The following is a 23,829-nucleotide window of genomic DNA, read 5'->3' on the forward strand; positions in this document are numbered from 1 at the left end:
TCGGTCTACTTATTTGTGTTGTGTGTCATGGTGTGTTGGGTCCCCGTCCCCCACCTGCTGCCTGAGAATCAGAATGTAGAGCTCTCCAGCCACATTCCCATCTGCTTCCTGCCATAATGGTCATAGACTAAGCAAGCCCACAATTAATGCTTCATTTTATAAGAGTTGCCTTGGTCGTGATGTCCCTTCACAGCAACAGCACTAAAGTGTCTCAAAGACAGTGAGTGTAGAGCTCTACAATTCTACTAAAAAGTCAAGAAATTAACACAAAATAACCTAATCAATAAATGCATAGGAAAATGTTCATCCTTAGACATCAGGGAAATTTAAAATCCAAACTACTTAGAAATTCCATCTTACTCTGGAGTAATTGTTCTTGAGAAAACAAATAACAGTCCTAGCAGATGTTCTCTAGAATTGAGTGAGAAAAGCTATGGAACTATTGGATGGAATCATCCATTATGAAAATCAGTATGAAGGATCATCAAAAAAATAAAACTACCTGGTAATCCAGATAGACCACTTCTGGTATTAGAGCCAAAGGAATCTAAGTTCACGTACAATAAAGGTAACTGCTTATTGTGTGTATTGTGGTAGCACTAGTCGTGATAACCAAGTTAGGAGTCAGTCTAGGTGTCCTTTAACAGATGAACAGGTAAATAAGCTGTGGTCTATAAAGAAAATGAAATTGTCCCTTGAAAGCAAATGAACTGTGGATAATCATTTTCCCTCAGATGCGGAGTCTAGATTTTATATGTGTGCATGTATAGGGTATACATGACGTGCGAAATAAAATGTGGAGTATTTGGTGCAGAGGACAACATGAGCACCAATACTGTGCCGCTGTAGCATCCAGGTTGGGGACAGCTAGAGAAAAGGAAAGTGGCTGGCAGGGAGGGGAGCAAGAGATAATGGGGGACATTACTGGTAAAAGTAGATTTGAAATCCATCAGTGTGCAATGATTATGCTAATAAAACTTTTTAAAAGAAAGAATTAAAATGCAGAAATTTTACTAGTGAATCTCTGTAGCACTAATAAAACAAAAATAATAAAACCCCAGAGAAGAAAACATTAAGCAGGAGAATGAAATAGTTATATCAGTTTGCCCCAGCCATTACATTAACATTTTTTAGAGATTTAGCTGGTTCATGGAAGGACTGCTCAAACTTTGTATGGGGAAGAGAATATAGTCATTTCTAGCCTGTTGGGAGGAGGGCCGCTTGTTGGTTCCCAACTGCCCAGAACTGAAATAATCACACAGAAACTGTATTATTTAAATCACTGCTTGGCCCATTAGCTCTACCTTCTTATTGGCTAACTCTTACATATTAATTTAACCCACTTCTATTAATCTGTGTATCACCACAAGGCTGTGGCTTACCAACTAAAGTTTCAGTGTCTGTCTGCAGCAGAGCTACATCACTTCTCTCTGACTCCCTCCTTTTTCCCAGCATTCAGCTTAGTTTTCCCTGCCTAGCTTTGTTCCCCTATAGCTCTGCTATAGGCCCAAAGCAGTTCCTTTTTTAACCAATGATATTCACAGCATACAGAGGGGAATCCCACATCACTAGCCCAGTATAGGCTTTATAGTAAGACCATTTCACAACACAATTTTTAAAATTAGAAACGGCAATAGAAGGGGATGGGGGAGGGAATGAGCAGCTCTGGGGAGTGGATTGAGAAGAGTAAAGTAAGAGAAGAGCATATAAAGGAGAAGAGTGGGCCAAAGGTAGCTCATTTTTGTATTGCTAGTTTCCAGTGATAGAGAGGGCTCACTGGTGAATGCGGAGGTCTACTTGGGGCAGTGATATGAACACCATCAATTTAATTTACTTCTGTTTTGGAGTCTGAGATACACAAGGTCAGATAAGTTAGATATATGGGTTTAGAGCCTTGAAGTTTGTGCTGGTCTTAAAAGCTTGAGCCCTTCATCAGAATACAAAATATCTATACTATGAATGTAAGATTGTGTGCTTAGAATAAGACAGGAAATGCTGTGATGGCAGTTACTGTTTGTGTTGTAAAGTTGCTTAGGCTATAAAATGCATGCTTTAATTATTTGATTTTTATGTAATTCATTTTGAAGTATTTCATACTTAACAAAAATAGTTTCCAGAAAACAACAAAAAGCTGTGGTGTTAGCTTAGTTGGGAAAGTGCTTGCATATGGAACCTGAGATCAATGCCCAGAGCCCGCCTGAAAATGGCTGGGCATGGTGGTCTGTGCTTGTAATTCCTGTACTGGGAAGGCAGAGACAGGTAGGTTCCTGGGGCTCACTAGCCTTCCATCCTGGAGTACTTGGGGAGATCTAGGCCACTAAGAGACTATGTCTCAAAAAGACAGTGCCTGAAGTATGACCCCTGAGTTTAATCTCTTGCCTCCATGTGTACAACCACACACATGTGTGCACTTATACATGAACACACACGCAACCCTATTCTCTAGACAACTCAATAAACTGCATTTGCTCCATATCTTCTTCCAGTCTTAGCTGTCTTCCTCAGTAAGTTCCCCTATTTGTTCATTGTAGCCATGGTGGTAATCATACTGACACTCCATATCTGTGGGCGCCAGTAGACAAAACATTAATGCCTGTGTGAGGCTCCCACTCCTTTCCTTACCCACAGTGCTTGTGTTCCTGGGGGATAGCGGGGCTAGCATTTGCACTTTATCTCCTTCCTGTTCACTGTTCTGTGAGTAGCCGTCTACCTTATATTTCATAACAGCACACAAGAGTTTTATTTTATGAAGTTTGTTGTAAGTTCACCAGAAATTAGTATCGATGCCAGGCATGGTCATTCATACCTATAATCCTAGCAGTTGGAATACTCAAGGGGGGTGGTCCTATGGTGAGACCCTATCAAAGAAAGGAGACAGGAAGAGGTAGTTTCAGCTACAATATGTAGTATACCTTTATATAGTATTCTGTGGGTTTGTTTTAGTAATGAAATTCCAGTTATAGTGATTAAAAAGCTTAGAGATAGGTGTGCTGAAGAAAAGCTGAGTAAGAATTGTGTAATAGATATTCCTCCTGTTATAAGTACATTGCAGTATGCACACAGCTTTATATGTGGGTAAGCTCAACCTTTCCACTATTGGAATATATTTAGATGTTACCGATATCCAGGAGACATTCCGGGTGATTTTAAAGGTTAATAATTCTAAGTGCTATCATATGTTTTATATAGTCGATTTTTACCACTCCGTGAGAGACATTATTGCCTCCATGTAGGTGAGAAAAATGCATTAGCAGGTTACTATTCAATTTCTTAACCATTTTATTAGCTAATCTTTGATTGTTAACCCATTCTTCTTTCCGGGTTTATAATTAACTTATTCCAATGGACTATTTATTTTGCTTCACAGGGATCGAAAACTGTACAACTTGGGGTTAAAAGGCTACTATGTCAGAAGCAGTGACAATAATGCAGGTAATGTAAAGAAAACTGCATGGCCCTTTTATTTATATATTACTTATGTATATAGCTTGTGCCGATGTGTTGTACTTGCTGGCATAAAATGGTAAATACCATGAATAGCAAGCGAATCTGTAATTGTAGACCCTGCCTTCACACTTGCATGCATACACATTTTATGAAACATTTTAGAAAAGAAAAGCTGTTTTTTCTTTTCCTGTTGCTTGTATTGGCTTGGCTTAGACTTTCCTTTGTCTACCATTCCTTCCTGATTTGTAACTATTAGCCTGGAATTTGAAATGTTTTTAAGCCTTTTTTTTTTTAAACTTTATGATACTGGTATTTTGCCTGCGTGTATGTAAGTGTGCTGCAAGCATGGAGCACCCTTAAAAACGAGAAGGCACCAGTCCCCCGAACTGTAATCACAGGTGGTGTGGGCTACCATTTGGGGTCTGAGAACCCAGCCCTGACCCTCTAGGAGAGCAGCCAGTCCACTGAGCCATGTCTCCAGCCTGAATTTGAAGTTTTGAAAAGCAGAAAACATGAAGTCCTCATTCCGATTTTTATAGTAAAGGTGGATTGGGATGAATCCCAAGCAACCATCTCCACCCAGCCTTTTGCTGGAGTACTAAGACAGAATTTGGTGTGTACTGTGACTTCATGTTATACCTTCTCAGACTTCCCTAGTCCGTCTCTCCTTCCACATAAACTTAGGTTTCTCAGAATGAGCAGAACTGCAGCACAGAATTAAAAGCCAGACAACCCCAGTATAATCTGTCATAGTTGCCTTCTAATACTTTCTCAAAGATCAGATAAAGCAAGGTTTCTTACTGTGCTGTAGAAATAAGGATTCTATAAGCATTAGACTGCTACTGAACCTGAGAAGATGTGTTTTCATGAGAGGACCACAGAATTAGAAGATCCTGTGCTGGTCTGGGCTTTCACAGTTCCATTAGATGGAACAATGAGTGAAGTCTTTTTTCCTCACTGAAGAAGCTCTTTGGTAGAATTGCATACATGAGATTTCTTCTTTATCAATGTCTGTTTCTGTTGCCTGAATTCTGAAGTTGGAGTATTTTTCTTTTTTACTGAGGAGTCGAAAATGTATGGTGGAGGGGGGAGGTGGTTGTGTTTTGTGTTGTTTTTTGAGGCAGAGTCTTATATATCCTGGCTATACCCTGAAACTTACTATATATAGATCAGCTGGCCTGAAACTTTGTTTGTTTGAGTTTGGGTTTTTTTGTTTGTTTGGTTGGTTGGCTTTAGTTTTGGTTTTGGTTTTTTGTTTTTCCAAGACAAGGTTGCTCTGTTTAACAGCCCTGGATGACTGTCCTGGAACTCGCTCTGTAGACCAGGCTGGCCTTGAACTCACAGAGATCCGCCTGCCTCTGGGATTAAAGGCGTGCGCCACCACCAGCCAGCTTCTTTTGAATTTTTTTAATATGTAATACAAGTGTGGGCAAGTCATGTAAGTGTTCTGGATCTCAGATCCTGAAATGGGGATAAGAAAGGCTGCTTTTTCATTTTCCCTACAATGAAGCTAACAGATGCTGTCTGTAGGAGACCAAGCTACAGAAGAAGAAGAAGAAGATGATGATCATTCTCCTGGCACCTCAGAATCACACAGCAAAGACATGAGCCCAGATGAAAGTGAGCTTGATTCCGAGGCCAAACTCATGAGAAGTATGGGACTGCCGGTTCAGTTTGGAAGAGTGTCTGCCCATAAGAGTTTTGAGGTATTGATCTATTTTTACTATTTCTATGTCTTGATTTTCAAAAAAAAAAAAAAAAAAAAACAGTGTAGCATATTCTATTTTTATTTGCATTCAAGTTCATTCATGGTTAGAATATTTTACTCATATATATTATAACTAAATGGCAAGTTGGGATAGATCCCGTGTGTAACTTGAATTCTCCATAAGAATCGCTTGTTTGTATTAAAGACCCACAGTGGGAGTTTGGGTGTGGTTTTGGTTATATTACTCTTCGAATAGACTCAGGCTTGTTATCCTTGCTCTGATGTAGGTGTCTATGAATGCTAGAAATAAATTTAAAGTGAAGCAGAAAAAGAGAAAGCACCAGAAGAAGTACTTGGATGAAATGATCCGAGAGTCGTGGAGAGATGACTGTGAAGACGCTGATGCTGTGGTGTCAGATGACCCGCTGGCAGTTGAGCACTGTGACGACAGCAGAACATGTGAACTCCAGAGCAGAACAGATACCGAGACAGAAAACCTTCCTGTTGAAAATACACCGTCCCCAAAGCTAGAGGTCACAGAGAACTGGGAAAGGTATTGGAATGAATATGGAGAAGGGCTGTTGTGGCAAAGCTGGCAGGAAAAGCATCCAGATCAGACACAATCTTCTGAACCTTGGAACCTCCCCGATACAAAGGAAGAATGGGAGCAACATTATAGTCAGCTTTATTGGTATTATCTGGAACAGTTTCGGTATTGGGAAGCTCAGGGTTGGACTTTTGCGGCCTCACAAGACAGTGGTCTAGATGCTGATGCATCTCAAACAGAAGCTGACAAAAGAGACGAGAGCAGCATGAAAGTGGATTTACTGTCTCATTCATCTTCACCTAACACAGCTGATGATGAAAGCTCTGGCTCAAATGATAAAGATCACGATGAAATACTTGCTGGAATTAACAATATAATTCTGAGTTCGGAGGAAGTAGAACAGAGCCAGTTAGAGTCCTCCGTACACTGTGACAAGCAGCAGCTGAGTGAGAGCAGCAGCGGCAAAGAGTGTCCTGCCTCTGGAGGACGTGACCCCAGTAATGGAACACCCAAGGAAAGTAACGCATCTGGGAACAGAAGCACAGACCAATCAGCTCAAGGTAGGCTGGCTGTCCAGACTTACTCTGTCAGGTAATGGTTATCGAACAGTCTACTTAAGTCTCATGCAATAGCCAGCTTTATTTAGAGTATCAGACAGCTTATACTCTGAGGAATAAAAGAGAGTCACTTGAGCAAAGAGTATCACAAGGACAAGGTGCACGTAGCAAAAACATGTTTTTCCATAGGTGCATAAAAAGATAATAATAGCCAGTTGTAATGATAATCTGAAATAAACTCCTATCCGCTGCACCTGGGAGGAGTATGGAAACACGTTCTGAGACTCTTGGAAGATGTTCCAATATCTCCCTACTGTTGACCGTAAGAAATGTGCCTGCCAGGTCAGTGGGAGGGCCCAGCAGGTAAAGGCACTTGCCTGGCAATCTGAGTTTGAGCTCCAGAGTCCACATAGTTGGAGGACCTACTCCCACAGGTTATCCTGGGACCTCAGCACTCAGGTCATGCATGCTTCCTCCCCATCCCACCCATACAGATTAACTGATTTTTTAGAAAAATGAATATACCTGCCAGCAGTTACCAGAAAGGTAAGATTGTACCCTGTAGAGTACTTTGTATAGATCTGGACAAACTAGTTTTAGTTTGCTTTTCAAAGCACAGCTGTGCTTCATTTAGGTAGAGAGATGAAGTTCTGGGCGCTTTCTTTGCCCTGTATACAGCAGAGGACACTAAAATGAGTTTTGATGAGATCACATGAGACCACCATTGACTGTCCAAATACACAGTACGTTATTGACTGAAAATACCTGACTGTGTAGTTAGATCATGAAGCCTTTAATCTTACTAGGCATAGCTATAATTATGTCTTTGGAGATAGTAGAAAAATTGCCAGGCCTCAAGGAAGCTACACTGTAACCTCTCTCCTTAGAGTTGGAGTCTTCAGGACCAGACACAGGCAGTGACCCCGCACACCCCAACAGGGCTGATGGCAATGAGAGTGACGATGATCCGCCCGAGCAGAGGCCCAGCAGAGTGAAGAGAAGGTAGGCACCCACGACCTAGTCTGCAACCCTGTACTGTAAACAAAGGGCTCTATTGGTCAGGCTTTTAGACGCAGTCATATCCTAATCCTGTCCATCATAACTCTAAATTTATTAGTTCCTCATCTATAAAATGAGTGATGCCTTGAGCTGTCCCGCAGCATGTGACAGTAGCTGCTGCAGTGAAGTACATAGTGTAAAGTCCCGTGTGTCCACGTTTAGATAGAAGGAACGGATAGGTCATTACAGAATTGGAGCATTAGGTGGAGATACTTCATTTCTTTGTAGTATTCCACATAAGACTTTCCTTCCAGATAGCGTCTCTAGAACAATGATGTGCAAACTCTGAAGTCTGAGTGACTTAGTTCAGAAAGCATGCTACTGCTACTACTGCCTTAACCTTACCTAGTAAACTTCGCTTATTAATTGTCCACTATTTGGTACAAGTTCCTAGGGGAACTTTGTGCTTATATTTAGTAGGTACTCGATAAAGTAATGAGTTTGGCTTACTTGGAAAGACAAACAGTTATTTCTTGCTGTGTTCTGCTTGATGCTATCTATGGGTCATGTAATCAGGGTTTCTAAAGGTGCCTGTTTAAGGTGCTTGTCAATTCTGTGATGAAAACAGCTTGGAAAAAAAGGCTTGTTTGGACTCGGGGTTTGAGTACAGTCCCATCATAGCAGAGGAGGCAGATTGGTGGAAGCTACTCAGGGTTTTGACTGTAGACACATGAGGCAGCTGTTTGCATTGCATCAGTAAGCAGAGAGAGATAAGGACTAGTTCTTTTTTTTTTTTCTTATTTTTTTCCTCCTGTCTGGGAGCCCATTTGGAGTGGTTCTTCCCTCCCTGTCAGAACTCTAGGAAACCCCTCATAGACATAGAGGTATGTTTTCTAAATGATCCAAGTCTAATGAAATCGAAAGTAAAGATTTACCATCACAGGCCCAAGTGGGAGAGCTGCCCGAGCCACTTAGTGCCTGCACCACAGCCTTACTTAATGATTGCTTTCTAGTTCCTTTTATGTGTATGTCCAGAAGGTGGTGCGTGAGGCACCCAAGGAGGCCAGAAGAGGGCATCAAATTCCTTGGCGTTAGAGTCCCAGGTGGTTGTGATTTTCTCAGTGTGGGTGCTGAAACAACATTGGTCTTCTAAGAGCTGTAAGTGCTCTTAACCTCTGAGCCTAACATTTCTTCTATTAAAAAAAAATTGGCCCAACTGATGCTTCACAATTTTTTTTTTAATTTTCGCTACAGAAAATTAATCTCAGGCTTCAGGTTTTGCTGGGGTTTTTCCAAAGGCAACCCGAGAGATACATATTTACACCATCTTCATGATTAGAGGTAGAATACTTAAAGACTTTACAACTGGGGACTGGAGAGGTGCTCTGTAGTTAAGAGCACTTGCTGCTTTTCCAGAGGACCTGAGTTAGATCCCAAGCACCCTAAGTATCAGACAGCTCACAACAGCTCCAGAGCACCTGAGCATACTTTTTGCCTCCATAGGTACCTTATTCACATGCACATACACCTACATAGATAGATACACATGCATGCGATTGTAAATAAAATCTTTAAATTGAAAGGGTATGGTGCTTGTTAGAATGCTTCAAACACTGCCGAGTATATTGAGTACCTTCTCCAGGCTTCCAGGTTGTGTGATACTGTTCATTCTGAACGGGGTGGCTTATTACTATTTTTGTTTTTATTCTTGCCTTTTTAGCCATGAATTGGACATTGATGAAAACCCAGATACAGAAGTTGATGACAATGGTTTCCTTCTAGGATTCAAGCATGGCACAGGACAAAAGTAAGAGCTGTCTTCTAGAAATCTTAATAACTTCTCTTGATATTCATGGAGAGAGAGAGAGAGAGAGAGAGAGAGAGAGAGAGAGAGAGAGAGAGAGAGAGAGAGAGAGAGAGAGAGAGAAAACTGTATTGATAACATTGCAATTAATACAATACAACACCAACTTCTGTTAGAAGAGTAACAGTAAAAATCGTATTGTATATTTGATATATTCACTGTAGTAACTCAGTTGCACTGAATGGCAACCAAATGTCACAGATAAGCAGCTGGAGGCCACAGACATTTTGACCAATCTAGATCACATTTCACAAAGGGCTTAAGCTCAGATGTTAGATCTTCTAATTATGGTTCCCACCTGGCATCTCGTTGCACTACCCCTCTGTGCTTCTAAAGACTAGGAAGCATACCATGTATCCAATAGATGAAAATTCCAATGTTTCATAACTAGGTCCATAGGTTACTTAAAGTAGGATGCATAATGCATAGTTCACAGCTTGCTTTGCACAGCTAAATGCTGTTTTCCCTTTCTTTCTGACACACACAGCATTTATACCTAATCCTTTTAGTGAATGTATTGTATTTAATTCTCCATCCACAGTAATAACATCCAGGTTATTTCCTAAGATCAAAGCATGTTGTCTATTACCCATGCATCCCACTGTTCTCTCCTTGATGGCAAGATCAGTACATTGTGTGGAGAGACCAAAATTCGTTCAATCATTTGCCTTTTAAAGGGCATTTGGGTGGTTGCTGATCTTATGCTATTACATATAAACAAATGCTGTGAAAATTTGTGTCTAGAAACCTAAATTTTCTCTAGGTTTCAATGCCCAGATGTTAAAGGGAAATAAGAATGAGTGGGAGGTTATCTAAGATAACTGATTTTCTCTCATGACAGCAAGACTTAGCTGAGTGGGTAAGACAGCCTCAGTATGTACTGTTGAAGTCAGCTTTCCCTGTGTTTGATTATACATGTCTAAGGGTTCAGACAGAGTCACATCTGTGTTAGGAAATAACCTGTGCATCATGGATTCAGCAGGGAAAGGAAATGAGAATGGCTTCATGATTAATGTATAAGTTGACTCCAGATTAGTTCAAAAATACATGCTTAAAACTAAAATCATATAAATCACTTCTAAAGTTGCCTCTTAGGTACAAAAGACAGTAGTAGCTTGTATAGTCACATTAGGCTAAAGAGGGTGGAGTTTTACAATGCATATAAAACTGTTTACATTGTGGGCAGCATTGGTTTGGTTTAAACTGTTGTTTACCTCTTGGTAGTATACACTTACAGACGTAAATTTTATTGCCTGGGATTTAACTGTCGTATTTCTATTTAGAAATAGAATTCTACTTAAAAGAGAAAGATTATTTTATTTATATGCTTCATCAACATGACTTTAGGAAAATTTGTGGGACTTGATACATCAATGAAAACTGTGGCCAACAGATTAAAAACTCAGCAATGAAATCATATCTTCTCTAGACTAAGCATTCAATAACTGTTCTTTGTTGTATAGAGGCCCCTTGTACCTGGCTGCTCAGCTCCAAAATAACCACACAGAAATTGTATTAATTAAATCACTGCTTGGCCCATTAGCTCTAGCTTCTTATTGGCTAATTCTTACATCTTAATTTAACCTATTTCTATTAATCTGTGTATCATCACGTGACTGTGACTTACTGGGTAAAGTTTCAGCATCTGCCTCCAGTGGGGCTACATGGCTTCTCTCTTGACTCCACCCTTCTTTCTCCCAGCATTCAATTTAGTTTTCTCCGCCTAGTTCTGTTCTGCCCTGCTATAGGTACAAAGTAGTTTTTTTATTAACCAGTGCTATTCACAGCATATAGAGGGGAATCTCTACATTAATTGGAACATCTCCAAATACGTTTTGAAGCCTATAGCACAATTAATAAAAACACAGAGACAGATATTGGGTGGGGTTCATCCTGAAGGTCAGAAAAGCAAAACAGCCAGCCACTGGCTCTTACCTCTGTTTCAGTCCGATATGGCAATCCTGCCTCCAGGAACTTCAGAATGAGACTGTGTCTGAGAGCTGTGTCCCCCACATCCCCTTATATTCCTCTGTAGGACTGGGATTAAGGTGTGCAGCACTACTGCCCAGTTTCTGTGGCAAACTAGTGTGGCTACTGGGATTAAAGGTGTGTGTCACCACTGTCTGGTCTGCAAGACTGACCAGTGGGGCTGTTTTTCTCTCTGATCTTCAGGCGAGCTTTATTTATTAAAATACAAACGAAATGTCACTGCAAAGGCCTTTGTCATCAGTATAAGGAAAGTTTCCCTAACAAGGAAATGCATTTTTGTTTTGTTTTTGCAGTCGGATAGAGTTTTTACTTTGTAATCTGCAGTAGAAATGTATTTTAGTTGTGGTGGTGTACTTATAATCCCAGCTTTCAAGAATTTGAGGCAAGAGAATCAAGAATTTAAGACAAACCTGGGCTACATCATATAACCCTATCTCAAACAGAAAACAATCGGCTTGCTAGTCTAATCATTAGTGTAAGAAACTGTAGGTAGTGTGTGATCTCATTCTCAAAATTTATGAAGATTAAAATGGTGCCTATAACAAGCAAATCCTAATGAGAACCATTGATTTTTGTTTATTTAATTTTGGGGGTTTTGTTGTTTGCTTTTCTATATAGGAAAGTTTTTCTAGAACTTAACTTGTGAGTCACTTCTTTTGGTCTGATCCAGATATGGTGGAATTCAAAATTTCAGTCATCGGCAGGTCAGATATCTAGAGAAGAACTTGAAACACAAGTCAAAGTACCTGGATATGCGCACGCAAATGACTGTGAAGAACAGACACATCCGTTTCACGGAAGAGTTGGGGAAACCCCTTCTCAAGAAGAGTAAAGTGCGGAATAAGGTGTGCACACGCTTGCCCTAGCTGACACACAGTTTGTAACTTGGCTCCTCCTTCAAAATCGAGGGGTACCTCAAATTGTTGTTCTCTAGCTTTATGAAGGTATATATTACATAAACTGGATTTGGGAGCGGGGAGGAAATTGAGGTAATATGAAGAAAAGGTGTTTGAAACTGCAATATTAGAGCACCTAAGAAGTAAGCCAGCTAGATTGTTTTGCCCATGTAGTACAGACAAGGACAAGGGGAAGTTTTTTGACCTGTGTCACACAAAGTGGAATCTGAACTCATCCAAGACTGGTCACACTGGGAGGTCAGGCTTGACCCGAGTGTTGCATACAAGCCCACATATTTGATTCTCACTGTGACCGCAGAGTTTCAAGATCCCGCCTGGTCTTTGCTATCAAGAAATAGAAAACAAGTTAGAGAATCATGTGACTGCTGAGTTCTTCCCTGGGGAGGGGGCCTTGATGATGAGCAGAGACTTCATGTCTTAGATGTTGTCACCCTTTAAGGGCAGGGAGCTCAATCTCAGGCTTCTGAAGGTTTTTGTAGTAGTCTCAGGGTGTATTATACTTTCCGACTTCAGCATTCTGACAACGCATGGTACAAGTTGATAGGTAGTTCCATCAACATCATTATTATTATATTTCAGATTGATCAATGCTGGTGATGTTTTAGTGAATATTTTAATGGCCCTTTCTTACATCTGCAAGAGCGGCATGTGCTCTTAGCTACTTAGCATCTCATCCTTGACCATCTCTCCTGCCTCTGATTTTAAGACAAGTTGGCACTATTCTGTTGATATTATGTAACATGTGACATGGTTTGCAGCTTGGCCATTGCAGAAAGCTCTTTAAAATGTAAAAACCAGTGAATAACTGAGTAGGTATATTTGTGATGATAATTTCCTAGCATAGCTCTATTTTTAAGAGTTCTTAATCTTTTAAAGGAATTCTTTGTAAGGTCACTAGGTGTTCTCCTGAATTCCAAATAGCCAGCAGTACTTATAGCTTGTTTGATACGTTGTGCTTCTCTGAGCTGATAGTTAGGACTGCTTGTTAATCAGATCACAAGTGGTTAAAAGTGAACAACAGCTAGTTGGTATTTGTTATGGGATCTTCACACTGCAGGTGGAGAAATTCCTAAAATGGGTTTGTGAACCAGTGGATGAGGAGCCGTCCCAGGAGTCGCTTTCTCATAGCAAGACACAAGACACTTGCACAAGCAGTGACTCTGAGGAGCAAGACATGGCCTTGGAAAAAGCCGATGACCTGACGGAGGCCAGGGATCCAGAGCCTGACACCTGTCAGGCCATCTCCTCAGCCAGTGAGCCTGAGGCAGAAAAGAGTGAAGGAGCTTCCACAGCAACTGCTCCAGAGAAGCAGGACCGTGTGCCTGAAGAGATGGCTGACTCTCCCCAAGCGGAAACAGGAGGTAAGAATCAGCACCCTTTCCTTGCAGCTCTGGCCGGTGAGGCCTTTTTATGTTTCCTTTGTTCTCTGTTATAGCATCTATGCCTCCAGATTTATTTTTTTAACACTTTTAAGTGGACAGGAGGCCTGTTAGTGTGAATGAGCTAATTGGCTATGATTTGGCACTGTGAGTGTTCATCACTTTGAGCTCCGCTGCCACTCTGTCCTTGGTTGGCAGTGGCATTTTCCTCCTGAAATTAGCGAGGCACACATTTTCTTCTTGACAGTGGGTTGTTTTTTTGTAATGATTTGGGACTTTTTGATGGAACGTTAACGAAGCATTTATACTAGTCAGCACTAGCATGAAAACTGACATTTTCATGAAGACCTTTTATAAAGAAAGATTTGATGAAACACGGCAGGTAAGCATGTTTGCTTAGTCTGTCCTTCTGAAGCAACCATATCTGTGGGACTCTCCTTTCCTTTACTGTTTATTAGAGTACTTAGTGTCTTAGTGATGGTTACTGCTGCCTTGTTGGAACGACAAAGCCGAAACAAGTAGGGGAGGGAAGGGTTGATTTGGGCTGCTTGTCCTGAGCCACAGTGCTTTGAGAGAAGCCAAGGCAGGAAGGAGCTCAAACAGGGCGGGAACCTGGAGGCAAGAATTCAAGAATTGATACAGATTGCTGCTTACTGGCTTACTCAGCCTGCTTTCTTATAGCATTCAGAACCATCAACCCAGGGCTGGCAGCACCCACCATGGGCTGGGTCCTAACACATCAATCAGTAGGTAATTAAGAAAATTACCTACAGGCTTGCCCACAGCCCCATCTTCTGCATGCAGTTTCTCAGTTGAGGTCCCCTCTGAGATGACTCCAGCTTGTGTCAAGCTGACATAAACTACCAGCATGCTTAGTTGATTCCTTGCTTTTGTGTGGGTAAACAGGTCCCTAAATCTCGTGTCACCGTCTCCTACCTTCTTAACTGTGGGCTTCAGGCACTATGACAGCTGACGCGCATGTGCTCCGGGTAGAGGCTTTGTTCTTGACCTCTCAAGTAGCCTGCTGGGGGTGTCCTCTAACATTCAGCTGTTTGGTTTGCAGTGATCTCATGGCAGTTCCTTAAAAACCTTGACACTCTAGGCAGTAGCTTTAGTCTTTGTGTCTACGATCTTGTTTGTATTCTGTGGCGGTGCTTTCCGTCGCAGGGATTGCTGCTTCTGATCTTCTGGAGAGTGGAGCCTAATCGTCAACTACTCATTGTTTTAAATAGTTATCAGCTGGAACCTGACCATACTTCTGAGACATCTTGTATTCTCGAGAGTTTATATAGCTAGAACTCAGTGGGCCTTGGAAAAATTTTTGTCTTAAGGTAAAAAGAGCTGCACACAACCTCTGCTTCTCGCGAGTCTAAAGCAGGAGGACCAGAAGTCCAGCACTAGCCTGGACAAATTAAATTACCCAGACCTGCACTCAAAATAGGAATTAAGAAGAAAGATTTTTAAGGATGTAGCTCAGTCAGTGTGTTTGCCTACCACAAGGTTCTGAGTTCAAGTCCCTAGGACAGCAGCAACAAAAGAAGAAGTAAAAGAAAAAAAAGAGGTGGGGTCTACATATTCTGTAAGTCACCAGCTAAATCATTGTGTGGCTACAGATAATGTTTAGACCTGTGCTAGTGCTTTCGTATATGGATTACATATCCTGTATATGACATGACGGGGACCAGATGTATTTCCAGGTTCTGTTTTGGGGGATTTCGGATGTTCAGCCTTCATCTCCCATCATTGCTATAAGTGAAGTTAGCACAATACTATGCATTCACTCATCCATTCCTTTTGGAGGAATAAGATACTAGAGCATAGAAGCCAAGTTCTCAAGCCAGTCAATGACAGCCGGCTATGCCCTGAAGTGCTGGTGTTTTCTCTTGCTCTTACGCTTCTCTGAGAGCGTCACTGTGTATATGTCTGTGACAGTCCAACATTGTGATAGTCGATGTGACTGCTTCTTGTGAACTCTGTGAACTCCTTTGTTCCATTCTCGTGGTCAGATCTGTATTGTCTGCATCTTATTTTAGTTGAAATGAAGAAGAAGAAGAAAAATAAGAAGAAAAACAAGAACAAAAAAATAAATGGTCTGCCACCCGAAATAGCCTCTGTTCCAGAGCTGGCAAAATACTGGGCCCAGAGGTACAGGCTCTTTTCTCGTTTTGATGATGGGATCAAGTTGGACAAAGGTAAATATAATATGTGTGTGTTGTTTAGCTTTATGTAGAAGCCACTTAAAAATTACAGAAAAGTTGCAAAACAAAATTGCCATGTCCTTTTTACCCGGATTCAGCCTTTTCCAACATTTTACAATTTTCACTCTGAGTCTGTCGTCATTTTCTGATCCAGTTGCGTATATCATGGCACCTCCCATTACTAACTTAGTGTGCACTTGCTAAGAACGGGATGTTTTTCTGTAATAATCAAAGTCCTGGGATCAGTCCCCAGTACCAAGAAAACAAAACAAAGATAGTTATCTCTATAACCCATATGTTGTCATGTCTCCTTAGCTTCCTTTAATTTGTAATAGTTCCTCAGACTCTCGTGCCCAGGGCTTCCCCTTTGCCAGGCAGGTACTCCACCACTGAGGCACTCCTCAGCACATTTTGACGTCTTTCAAAGAATGACGGTAGTTGTTCTGTGCAGTATCGCTCGATTACATCCATACAACTATCTTTGTTTTAACTTCAGGCTTAACTATATTTGTAGCATCTTATACAGAGTAGCAAAAGTACATAGGTTATTAAAAAACATCTGATGAAGCTATACCTAATGCAAAAAGTTATAATTTAATGAATTAGCACTGAAAACTTGAATTCTTCATTGAATTTTCTTTCTGATCTTAACAGTCTCACAGACTGACACCCATTTTCATATTGAGACTATCTGTCTTTGTTAAGTATCCAAATCAAGAGGTATTTTGTGGAGTGTAGTGCCTCTTAAACTCTTTGTAAAATAATGTGTGGTACAGAAAAGTATACAGGAATTTTATTAGACAAAAAACACTCGACAAAAGATGGATAAAGTGTTAAAAGGAGTTTAGAATTCTTAAAGTACTGAAGAGCCATTTAAAGTTATGTAGTGGGAACAAGAAACTTTTAATCTCGATCTGAAAAAAAAGGGTCTTTTGGTAGAAAGGGAAGCAGGTTAGTGTAGATCATTCTGGAGATTCCTACTGTTTGCTGCTGTGCTAAAGCAGCCCCTGGCCATTGGCCACCACTCTTTTGTTTCTTCTGACACTAAAGAGCATGTAAATTTGTCGTGCATGCTATACACAGACATACATGAAGGCAAAGCATTCATAGAATCATTTTAAAAATTTGAAAGCATGTAAATGTTCTCAAAGTGTCAGTATAAATCTATCATTACCTCTCCATTGTTAATAAAATAATTGAGAAACTTACCAGTTAGAACTTGCTGTTCTCCATAGCTGATAAGTAGTAGGTGTGCTTCAAACAGATATTGCTACAGGAATGTGGATATCTTACCAGTGAGTCGAGAATTAGCAGTTTTTTAGAACCTTTCTCTTACGCTATGTAATTAGTAGTTTTTGCAAGGAGAAACTTAAGATTTTTTTTTTTATGAGTACATGTGGGTGCACACCTTCACCTTTGTGAAGACAGAAGAGGGTTCAGATTTGGTAGAGCTGAAGCTAAAGGTGATTGTGACTGACCCAATGTGGATGTAAAACCAACAGGTCCCTTTACAAGAGCCGCACAAGCTTTTAATCAAGCTCATAAGCAATTTCTCCAGATTCTAAACGTGTTCTCCCTTTGCAGAGGGCTGGTTTTCAGTTACCCCTGAGAAGATTGCTGAGCACATTGCTGGCCGTGTCAGTCAGTCCTTCAAGTGTGACGTTGTAGTGGATGCTTTCTGTGGGGTTGGAGGAAATACCATTCAGTTCGCCTTAACAGGGAAGAGAGGTAATCTGGTCATTCGTGGCAGAGAATTGTTTTTATTTCCAACTTATACTGTGAATATGTTTACTTTTTTCATTTCTTTGGTGAGACTTAACATATAATTGATAATTTCATGCTGAATATTTAAAGCAATAGTTAGCCGTTAATTGTTCATCTTGCATAATGTTAAATAAGCTCTTAATTTGTGAGTATTTAGTCAGCAGTCATAAGTTATGTCTTATAGTCTCTTGTTTCACAGATAGAGTAAAACATAAAAAGATAAATAATTGCACAGGATTTGCAAACACCTGCTAATCTCTGGAGCCAAGATTCTAGCACTCTGTAAAAACAAAAATAATGTTGTGGTTCTTTAGAGTCAAAGAACAATGTAGGGGGACCAAGCTTCATCTCTGACTCAGGAGCTTTATGACTTGACATCATTTGGCTTTGAAGGACATGTTGAATTCACATGGTCTTGTGATGTTTTGCAACTTTAAAATCCCAAAAATTCTTTAAATAGTATGCCATCCTCATGGTTATTTGACCATGGAACAAGGAGAAAAAAATCTCCACCATATTATCTGCCAATTACTATCAGATGTGTGATGTGCTTTTCTCAGGAAGCAGAGGCTTTGTGTGAAAATGGACTGCTTGGCAGTGAGGTTCCTTGGTAGCAAGGACTTTTGCTACCACGCACACAAATAAATTAACACTTTAAAAAATTAATGGAATGTTCTCATGGAACATGGTGATGCATATGAGCACTTGGGAGACAGAAAGTAGGGTTGCAAGTTTGAGACTGGAATGAACTGCAGAGAGACCATGCTTCTCCCCTCTTCTCCCCACCACCCTCCCCTTGGTTTTTTGAAGATGGACTGAAGATGTAGCCTGGTAAAGCCCTTACCTGCAGTGTGCTGGGTTTGCGGCTCCTATGTTAGTGTAGTGCTTTGGAGATAAAAGAGCCAAATCATACTCTAAGATACTTTTCCCACATCATCTTCATATTATACCCACTAGTACTTGTGGCTTTCATTTAGTGGATTTCGGCAGAATCTCATTAATTGGTTAGAACTTTTTAATGTTAATTAGGAAAGCAAACTAGTAATCTGGGAGCAGAGTATAGAAGTCAGAAAAGGACACGGTGTATTTGCCCATGGTTTTAAGAGGAGAAGCGGTGCCTGTGACTGTGATTCTGTTCCTCGGGTGCTCTCGGCACACGGGGCATCTGCCGACTGCACATGGTTGGTGTCCCAGTAACCCAGATAAAAGCAGTTCTCACATTTACCAGATAATAATAATTGCCTTCCACTAAGTCAATATTTCAAAATTCTCAGATTATTTTTAGATAAGCCACATGTGTGTTTCATGGAAGATATTTTTCCTCCAGAGTTATCAAACTCATTCCTTTATAGCATTTTGTCATAAGATGGTTAATATATCTGCACCGTAATAAATCAAGTCTGGAAGTTTTCTTTAAATATCATGGAAGGCATGCATATCATACACTGGTTTCTTAATGGAGGTTTGTGGCCAAGTTGTGTACCTTAACGCACTTTTGATGGAGGACGATGTCAGTGTGGGTCCTAAAGGAAGGCTAGTGCTGCGCTCATTGTCTACGCCCTTTGTGGCAGCAGTTCTCAGGGATACCATATCAGATATTCACATTATAATTTATAACAGTAGCAAAATTCCAGTTATGAAATAGCAATGAAATAATTGTATGTGGGGTCGCCACAGCATGAGGAAGTGTGAAAGGGTTGCGGCGTTAGGAAGCCGAGAACCACTGCTCTGTAACCTCTTGGTGTCATTTTCTCACCCCCCCCCACAAGTGGCCAGACCCTGAGAAGAAAGGAAGACAAGTGGTCACTGCTGGGTCTTCCTGATGCTGTGATGGCCTAGACTCTGCCCTGTGGGACTGGAAATGTGGAATCATCTTAAGGACATTGGTCTTTTCTGAATGCCAGCATTAGGCTTTGCATGCAAGTAGTAACATTTGTAAGAATTTACTGTTTCAACTGTGTATAGCTCTCACCCCCTAAGACCTCCAGGTTGCCACTTGCTTTGGGTGATGGCTAGGCAAGACAACATATGAAAACCTGTTCTGTAGCTCATGGTTTCTTGGTACAACTATGTGAGCCTTCCTGATTTAAATATATTTGAGCAAAATCTTTTATTTTTGTGTAACTACATGTCTTTTAAGTCTTGTTTTGGGTATTTTATTCAGAAAACCAGATTTCTAGAATGATGAACTCTCAATGTCAACTGACTTTTCTTTTTTTCTCAATTTTTAGTGATTGCCATTGATATCGACCCAGTTAAGATTGATCTTGCTCGTAATAATGCTGAAGTTTATGGAATAGCAGATAAGATAGAGTTTATATGTGGCGATTTCCTACTCTTGGCTCCCTGTTTAAAGGCTGATGTTGTGTTTCTAAGCCCGCCGTGGGGGGGACCAGATTATGCCACCGCAGAGACCTTCGACATTAGGACGATGATGTTCCCTGATGGATATCCTTTGGAAGTCCTAACAGTCTATATAAATGCGTATAGAGAGGAAAAGTGTGTGTGTGTGTGTGTGTGTGTGTGTGTGTGTGTGTGTGTGTGTACATGTGCATGTAGAGGAAAGGTATTAGCTAATCACATTTGATAATTCCATTGTATTTTACACAGAAAACAGTTTGTGTGGAGCCAACTAGATGGCTCAGCTGGTAAAGGCGCTTGCTACACAAACCTGGCAACCTAAGTTTGAGACCCAGAACCCAGGTAAAGGCAAGAGAAAGAAGAGAATTGTCCTCTGGTACACCGAGGAAGTTCTGTCTGTACACACACTCTAATATAATTACTAAAACTTTTAAGACATGCAATGTAAAAACTATGTGTTGGTTGATCTATTGATGCGGTTCCCTGTTAGTATTTAATTTCACCGTTGTGAAACAGGAGCCCGGCTGTAGCTCCTGAGAAATGGACACAACAGTGGTGTTTGCTGGGGTTTTGTGAAGAAGGATTGAGGACGTGGCTGACTGATACAGAAGCTGCACAGCTGAACTGCCCAAGGTCTGGGTCTGCCTCTACCGAACCTGCCTTGAGACTAAAGAGATGTGTTTACTGTTTGGAATTGGAATTAGTACAGATTGAAAATTTCTTAAAAGCGCAGGTCTATGGGTTGTGATCTTCAGCTCACACTGCCTTATGCTGAAGCAGCCAGATCTTCTAACCCATCTGTACTATCTTGTCTCTAATTCTCTGGGTTTCATCTCTGCCTTTTTGGCATTTACCAGGATGCACTGATCTGTGACACATGATGAACATCTCTCTGCTCAGAAATTACCTTTTTATCCTTAACTCTTTTTCACCTTCGAAATTTTTAGGCTTTCCCAGAAGATCACTAATAATATTGTGTATTTTCTTCCAAGAAATGCTGACATTGACCAGGTAAGCCATTGCTGAGGAAACTCTGTGCACCTCTGCTTACCTGTTAGAAACAGTGAGCAGAAAAGGATAAGAGTCGTTTCCTTACCAGAGAACCTGCTTGTGAGAAGTCCCTGGCTTGTCCTCCACCTCCGCGGTTTCTGAGCAAGCCCGAGATGCAGCCGCTGTTCCCTGGGGTTTTATGCAGGTGGTTGATAGGAGGACATGTGAGACCATGTTACAGGTGCTTTGTGGCAACTCTCTGAGGCCCACCTTACTGAACCCAGCTAAAGAGATAAGACCTTACCAAGGTGTAGAGGCTCAGAATGTCAGCACTTGAGCGAAGACAGGAAGGTGGCTGGCTGTGAGTTGGAAGACAGAAGGAAACGACTGCCTTGAATTTAACCAGGAGCGGTTCTAACTAGCCTTGCCATCTCGTTTGTTTGTTTGGGTTTTTGTTTTGTTTTTCTCTGTAGCTCTGGCTGTCTTATTACTAGCTCTGTAGGCCATGCTGGCTTTGAACACACATGGAGATCCACCTCACCGGAGCAACAATTACTCTTGTTGGCCTCTGGTATAGTTTAGTGATTTAGACTTTACTTTTTCTGTCTCTAGATCATTTCAGTCTGCCCCTTCAACTCCTATATGGGTTTCTTTGTATTATCAGTAGTTTGGACTGAATAGATTTCTCCAACCACTGAAAAACCCTGATTCACTAAGAAAGATCCTGTTTTACTTTCTGGGATGAGGCCCAAGTATAAATTGTTTTTAGCTCCCCAAGTAATTATAATGTGCTCCACAGTTGAGGTTCTCTGGGCTATAAAAAGGATAAATTAGCTGGGTGGTGGTGACTCACGCACTCAGGAAGCAGAGGCAGGCAGATCTCTGAGTTCAAGGCCAGCCTGGTCTACAGAGTGAGCTCCAAAGACACATAGACAAACCTTGTCTCGAAAAACCAAAAAAAGGGGGGGAGGGGTGGGGAAAAAGGGTAAGTAAAAATTTGAATCTTCTGTCATTTATTTATGGTCTACTTGACCAAACAATAAGCCTTCCATGATAGTATGTGTGATGTCATTCACATTTTTTAGGGTTGTGAGAGTCTTGGGTCAGCCTTCATGTTGAACCTATTACCTGTTACTTGTGTATCTGCTTTCTAGACTTGGGCTGCCGTGATATTCCAAAACTATCTGCTAAACGGCTACGTGATCTTCATAGGCTAAGCCATGGTCCTTGATAGTACATATAGACAAACTCATTTGGGTATCTCAGCAATAGGAAGCCACTTTTTTTTCTTGGTTTTTTGAGACAAGGTTTTTCTGTGTAACAGCCTTAGCTATCCTTGGAACTCGCTCTGTAGACCAGGCTGGCCTCGAACTCATAGATTCTCTTGCCTCTGCCTCCCAAGAGGGATAAAAGGCTGGAAAGCCACTTTTTATCATGAAAGTTTCAGGATTAACTTTCTTTTAACACAAAGAAAATTTAGCTTGCTTTTTACTTTTGCTTTTGTCCTCAGAACCTGTGAGAGTTAAATCTGTAGGAAGTAGAGAGAAGGTTCATTTGGTAAAGAAAATACATGAGGAGCAGCCTAGGAAAGGAAGGTACCTGGCACCATCCTCTGGACTCCACGTCCACGTTTTCACGTGCACTCAATCTCACTTGAAGACAAGTGCCTCTGTAGACACCATTTACAAGCACAGTGGTAGACTTGGTAGTTCCTTCGTGCTTTCTGCCTCTAGAGGGAGTACTGACACTAGAAAATGATAAGGGAAACTGCTTGGTATGAAATAAGCTGCAGGGGAAGCATGCGGGAGGGGGGACGCATTTTTAACTAAAACTGTATCCATAGGTGATATTTTTAAAATGAAATAGTAATTCAGGTTGAAAGAGTATAAGGCATTAAGTATGAGTCTGTTTGGAATTCTGGCTGCATTTTTCCTATAAATTTGTCTGTAGCAAACTTTTAATTTCCGGTTCAGAGAGGTTATGTTACATTCTATTCATTCTGCTAAATTGGTTGTCTTATGCAAATAGAGCCTGTCTTAGAAGCTGCTCCATGTAGGAAATGATGCCCATCAGTTTTTGTAGCCAGTGAAATATTCTGCTGGGTTCCCTTGTCCTTGACCTCCCATTCCCTTTTTCTTTTGGAGTTGTTCTAGAACGTTATCCCTGCTATCCAAACTCTCACTGTAAAACCAGAACTCTCTTAAAATGTTGGGGTGCTGGTTGAAAACCTTATCAGTATAAGAACTGACGCCTTTTAATCCCAGCACTCAGGAGACAGAGGCATGTGAATCTCTGAGTTACAGACAAGCATGGTCTCCAGAGTAAGGTCTAAGACAGCCAGGGTAGAAAAAAGGAAGCGGGGGGAGGGGGAGGAAAGAAGTATTGGAAAGAAATTTGCTGGTTTAAAATGCTGCAAAGACCAATGTGAGTGTTGTCAAAGCAAAAGACTCTTTGCAGCTAATCCTTAATATTAACTCTGAAAGAAGGAATGCTTTTATCTCCTTGAGTCAGTAGCTATGTTCTAGTAGACATAAAAATCAGTAATACAGATACATATAAATATTAAATTTAAAATAACACAAAAGAACAGTAGATAGAGGGAGTAATCAGACATAGAGATCTAAGAAAATAGAGATAAATAGACAAGTGCAGGCTCTACTCAAAGGCTAGTGAAGCTTGTGGAGCAATTGAGAGAGTAACATGAGCACAATGGGATGAGTAAAGGGGGGTTCTTAGGAGTTGGTGGCAGTGCTCAGCATGTCACAGTGCCCACCACCACACCTGATGACCCACATGGTAGAAGGAGAGAGCTCACCTGTACAAGTTGACCTCTGACTGCCACATAAAAAGAAAAAAATTAAAATTGAGCTTTTTAGGAAAGTGGGTTCTTAAATGTCTGCTAAAATAAATGTGACATGCGCAGGGTTTGTCTGTTTTCTCTTCGTCTGAATCCTTAGTTTGTGGCAGTGGAAAGACGGCATCTTTAGAACAGCATAGCACAGTGATCTGACTCAGGTCAAAACAGTCGGGTTTCTACACCAGATACTGCATTTAATGCATAACCGGCAAGCAGTATTGAGTGTGTTGCTATGAAGAACTTAACAGAAAA

General features: G+C 41.0%; 1 protein-coding gene across 2 annotated transcripts in view; it reads left to right on the forward strand.

Annotated features, from left to right (window-relative positions):
- The window catches only part of Tgs1 (trimethylguanosine synthase 1), a 29,364-nt gene that overhangs the window by 5,008 nt on the left and 527 nt on the right, over positions 1–23,829 (forward strand). For both annotated transcript variants that reach the window (XM_038348123.2, XM_038348124.2), the window contains 11 exons: positions 3,368–3,432; positions 4,978–5,153; positions 5,443–6,262; positions 7,147–7,261; positions 8,979–9,065; positions 11,782–11,956; positions 13,086–13,389; positions 15,441–15,599; positions 17,190–17,333; positions 19,601–19,817; positions 20,663–20,741. In XM_038348123.2, the coding sequence (XP_038204051.1) occupies positions 3,368–3,432; positions 4,978–5,153; positions 5,443–6,262; positions 7,147–7,261; positions 8,979–9,065; positions 11,782–11,956; positions 13,086–13,389; positions 15,441–15,599; positions 17,190–17,333; positions 19,601–19,817; positions 20,663–20,741 (2,341 nt within the window). The remainder of the gene's footprint in view (positions 1–3,367; positions 3,433–4,977; positions 5,154–5,442; positions 6,263–7,146; positions 7,262–8,978; positions 9,066–11,781; positions 11,957–13,085; positions 13,390–15,440; positions 15,600–17,189; positions 17,334–19,600; positions 19,818–20,662; positions 20,742–23,829) is intronic.

The sequence above is a fragment of the Arvicola amphibius genome, chromosome 11 (genome assembly GCF_903992535.2).
Source record: "Arvicola amphibius chromosome 11, mArvAmp1.2, whole genome shotgun sequence".
NCBI lineage: Eukaryota > Metazoa > Chordata > Mammalia > Rodentia > Cricetidae > Arvicola > Arvicola amphibius.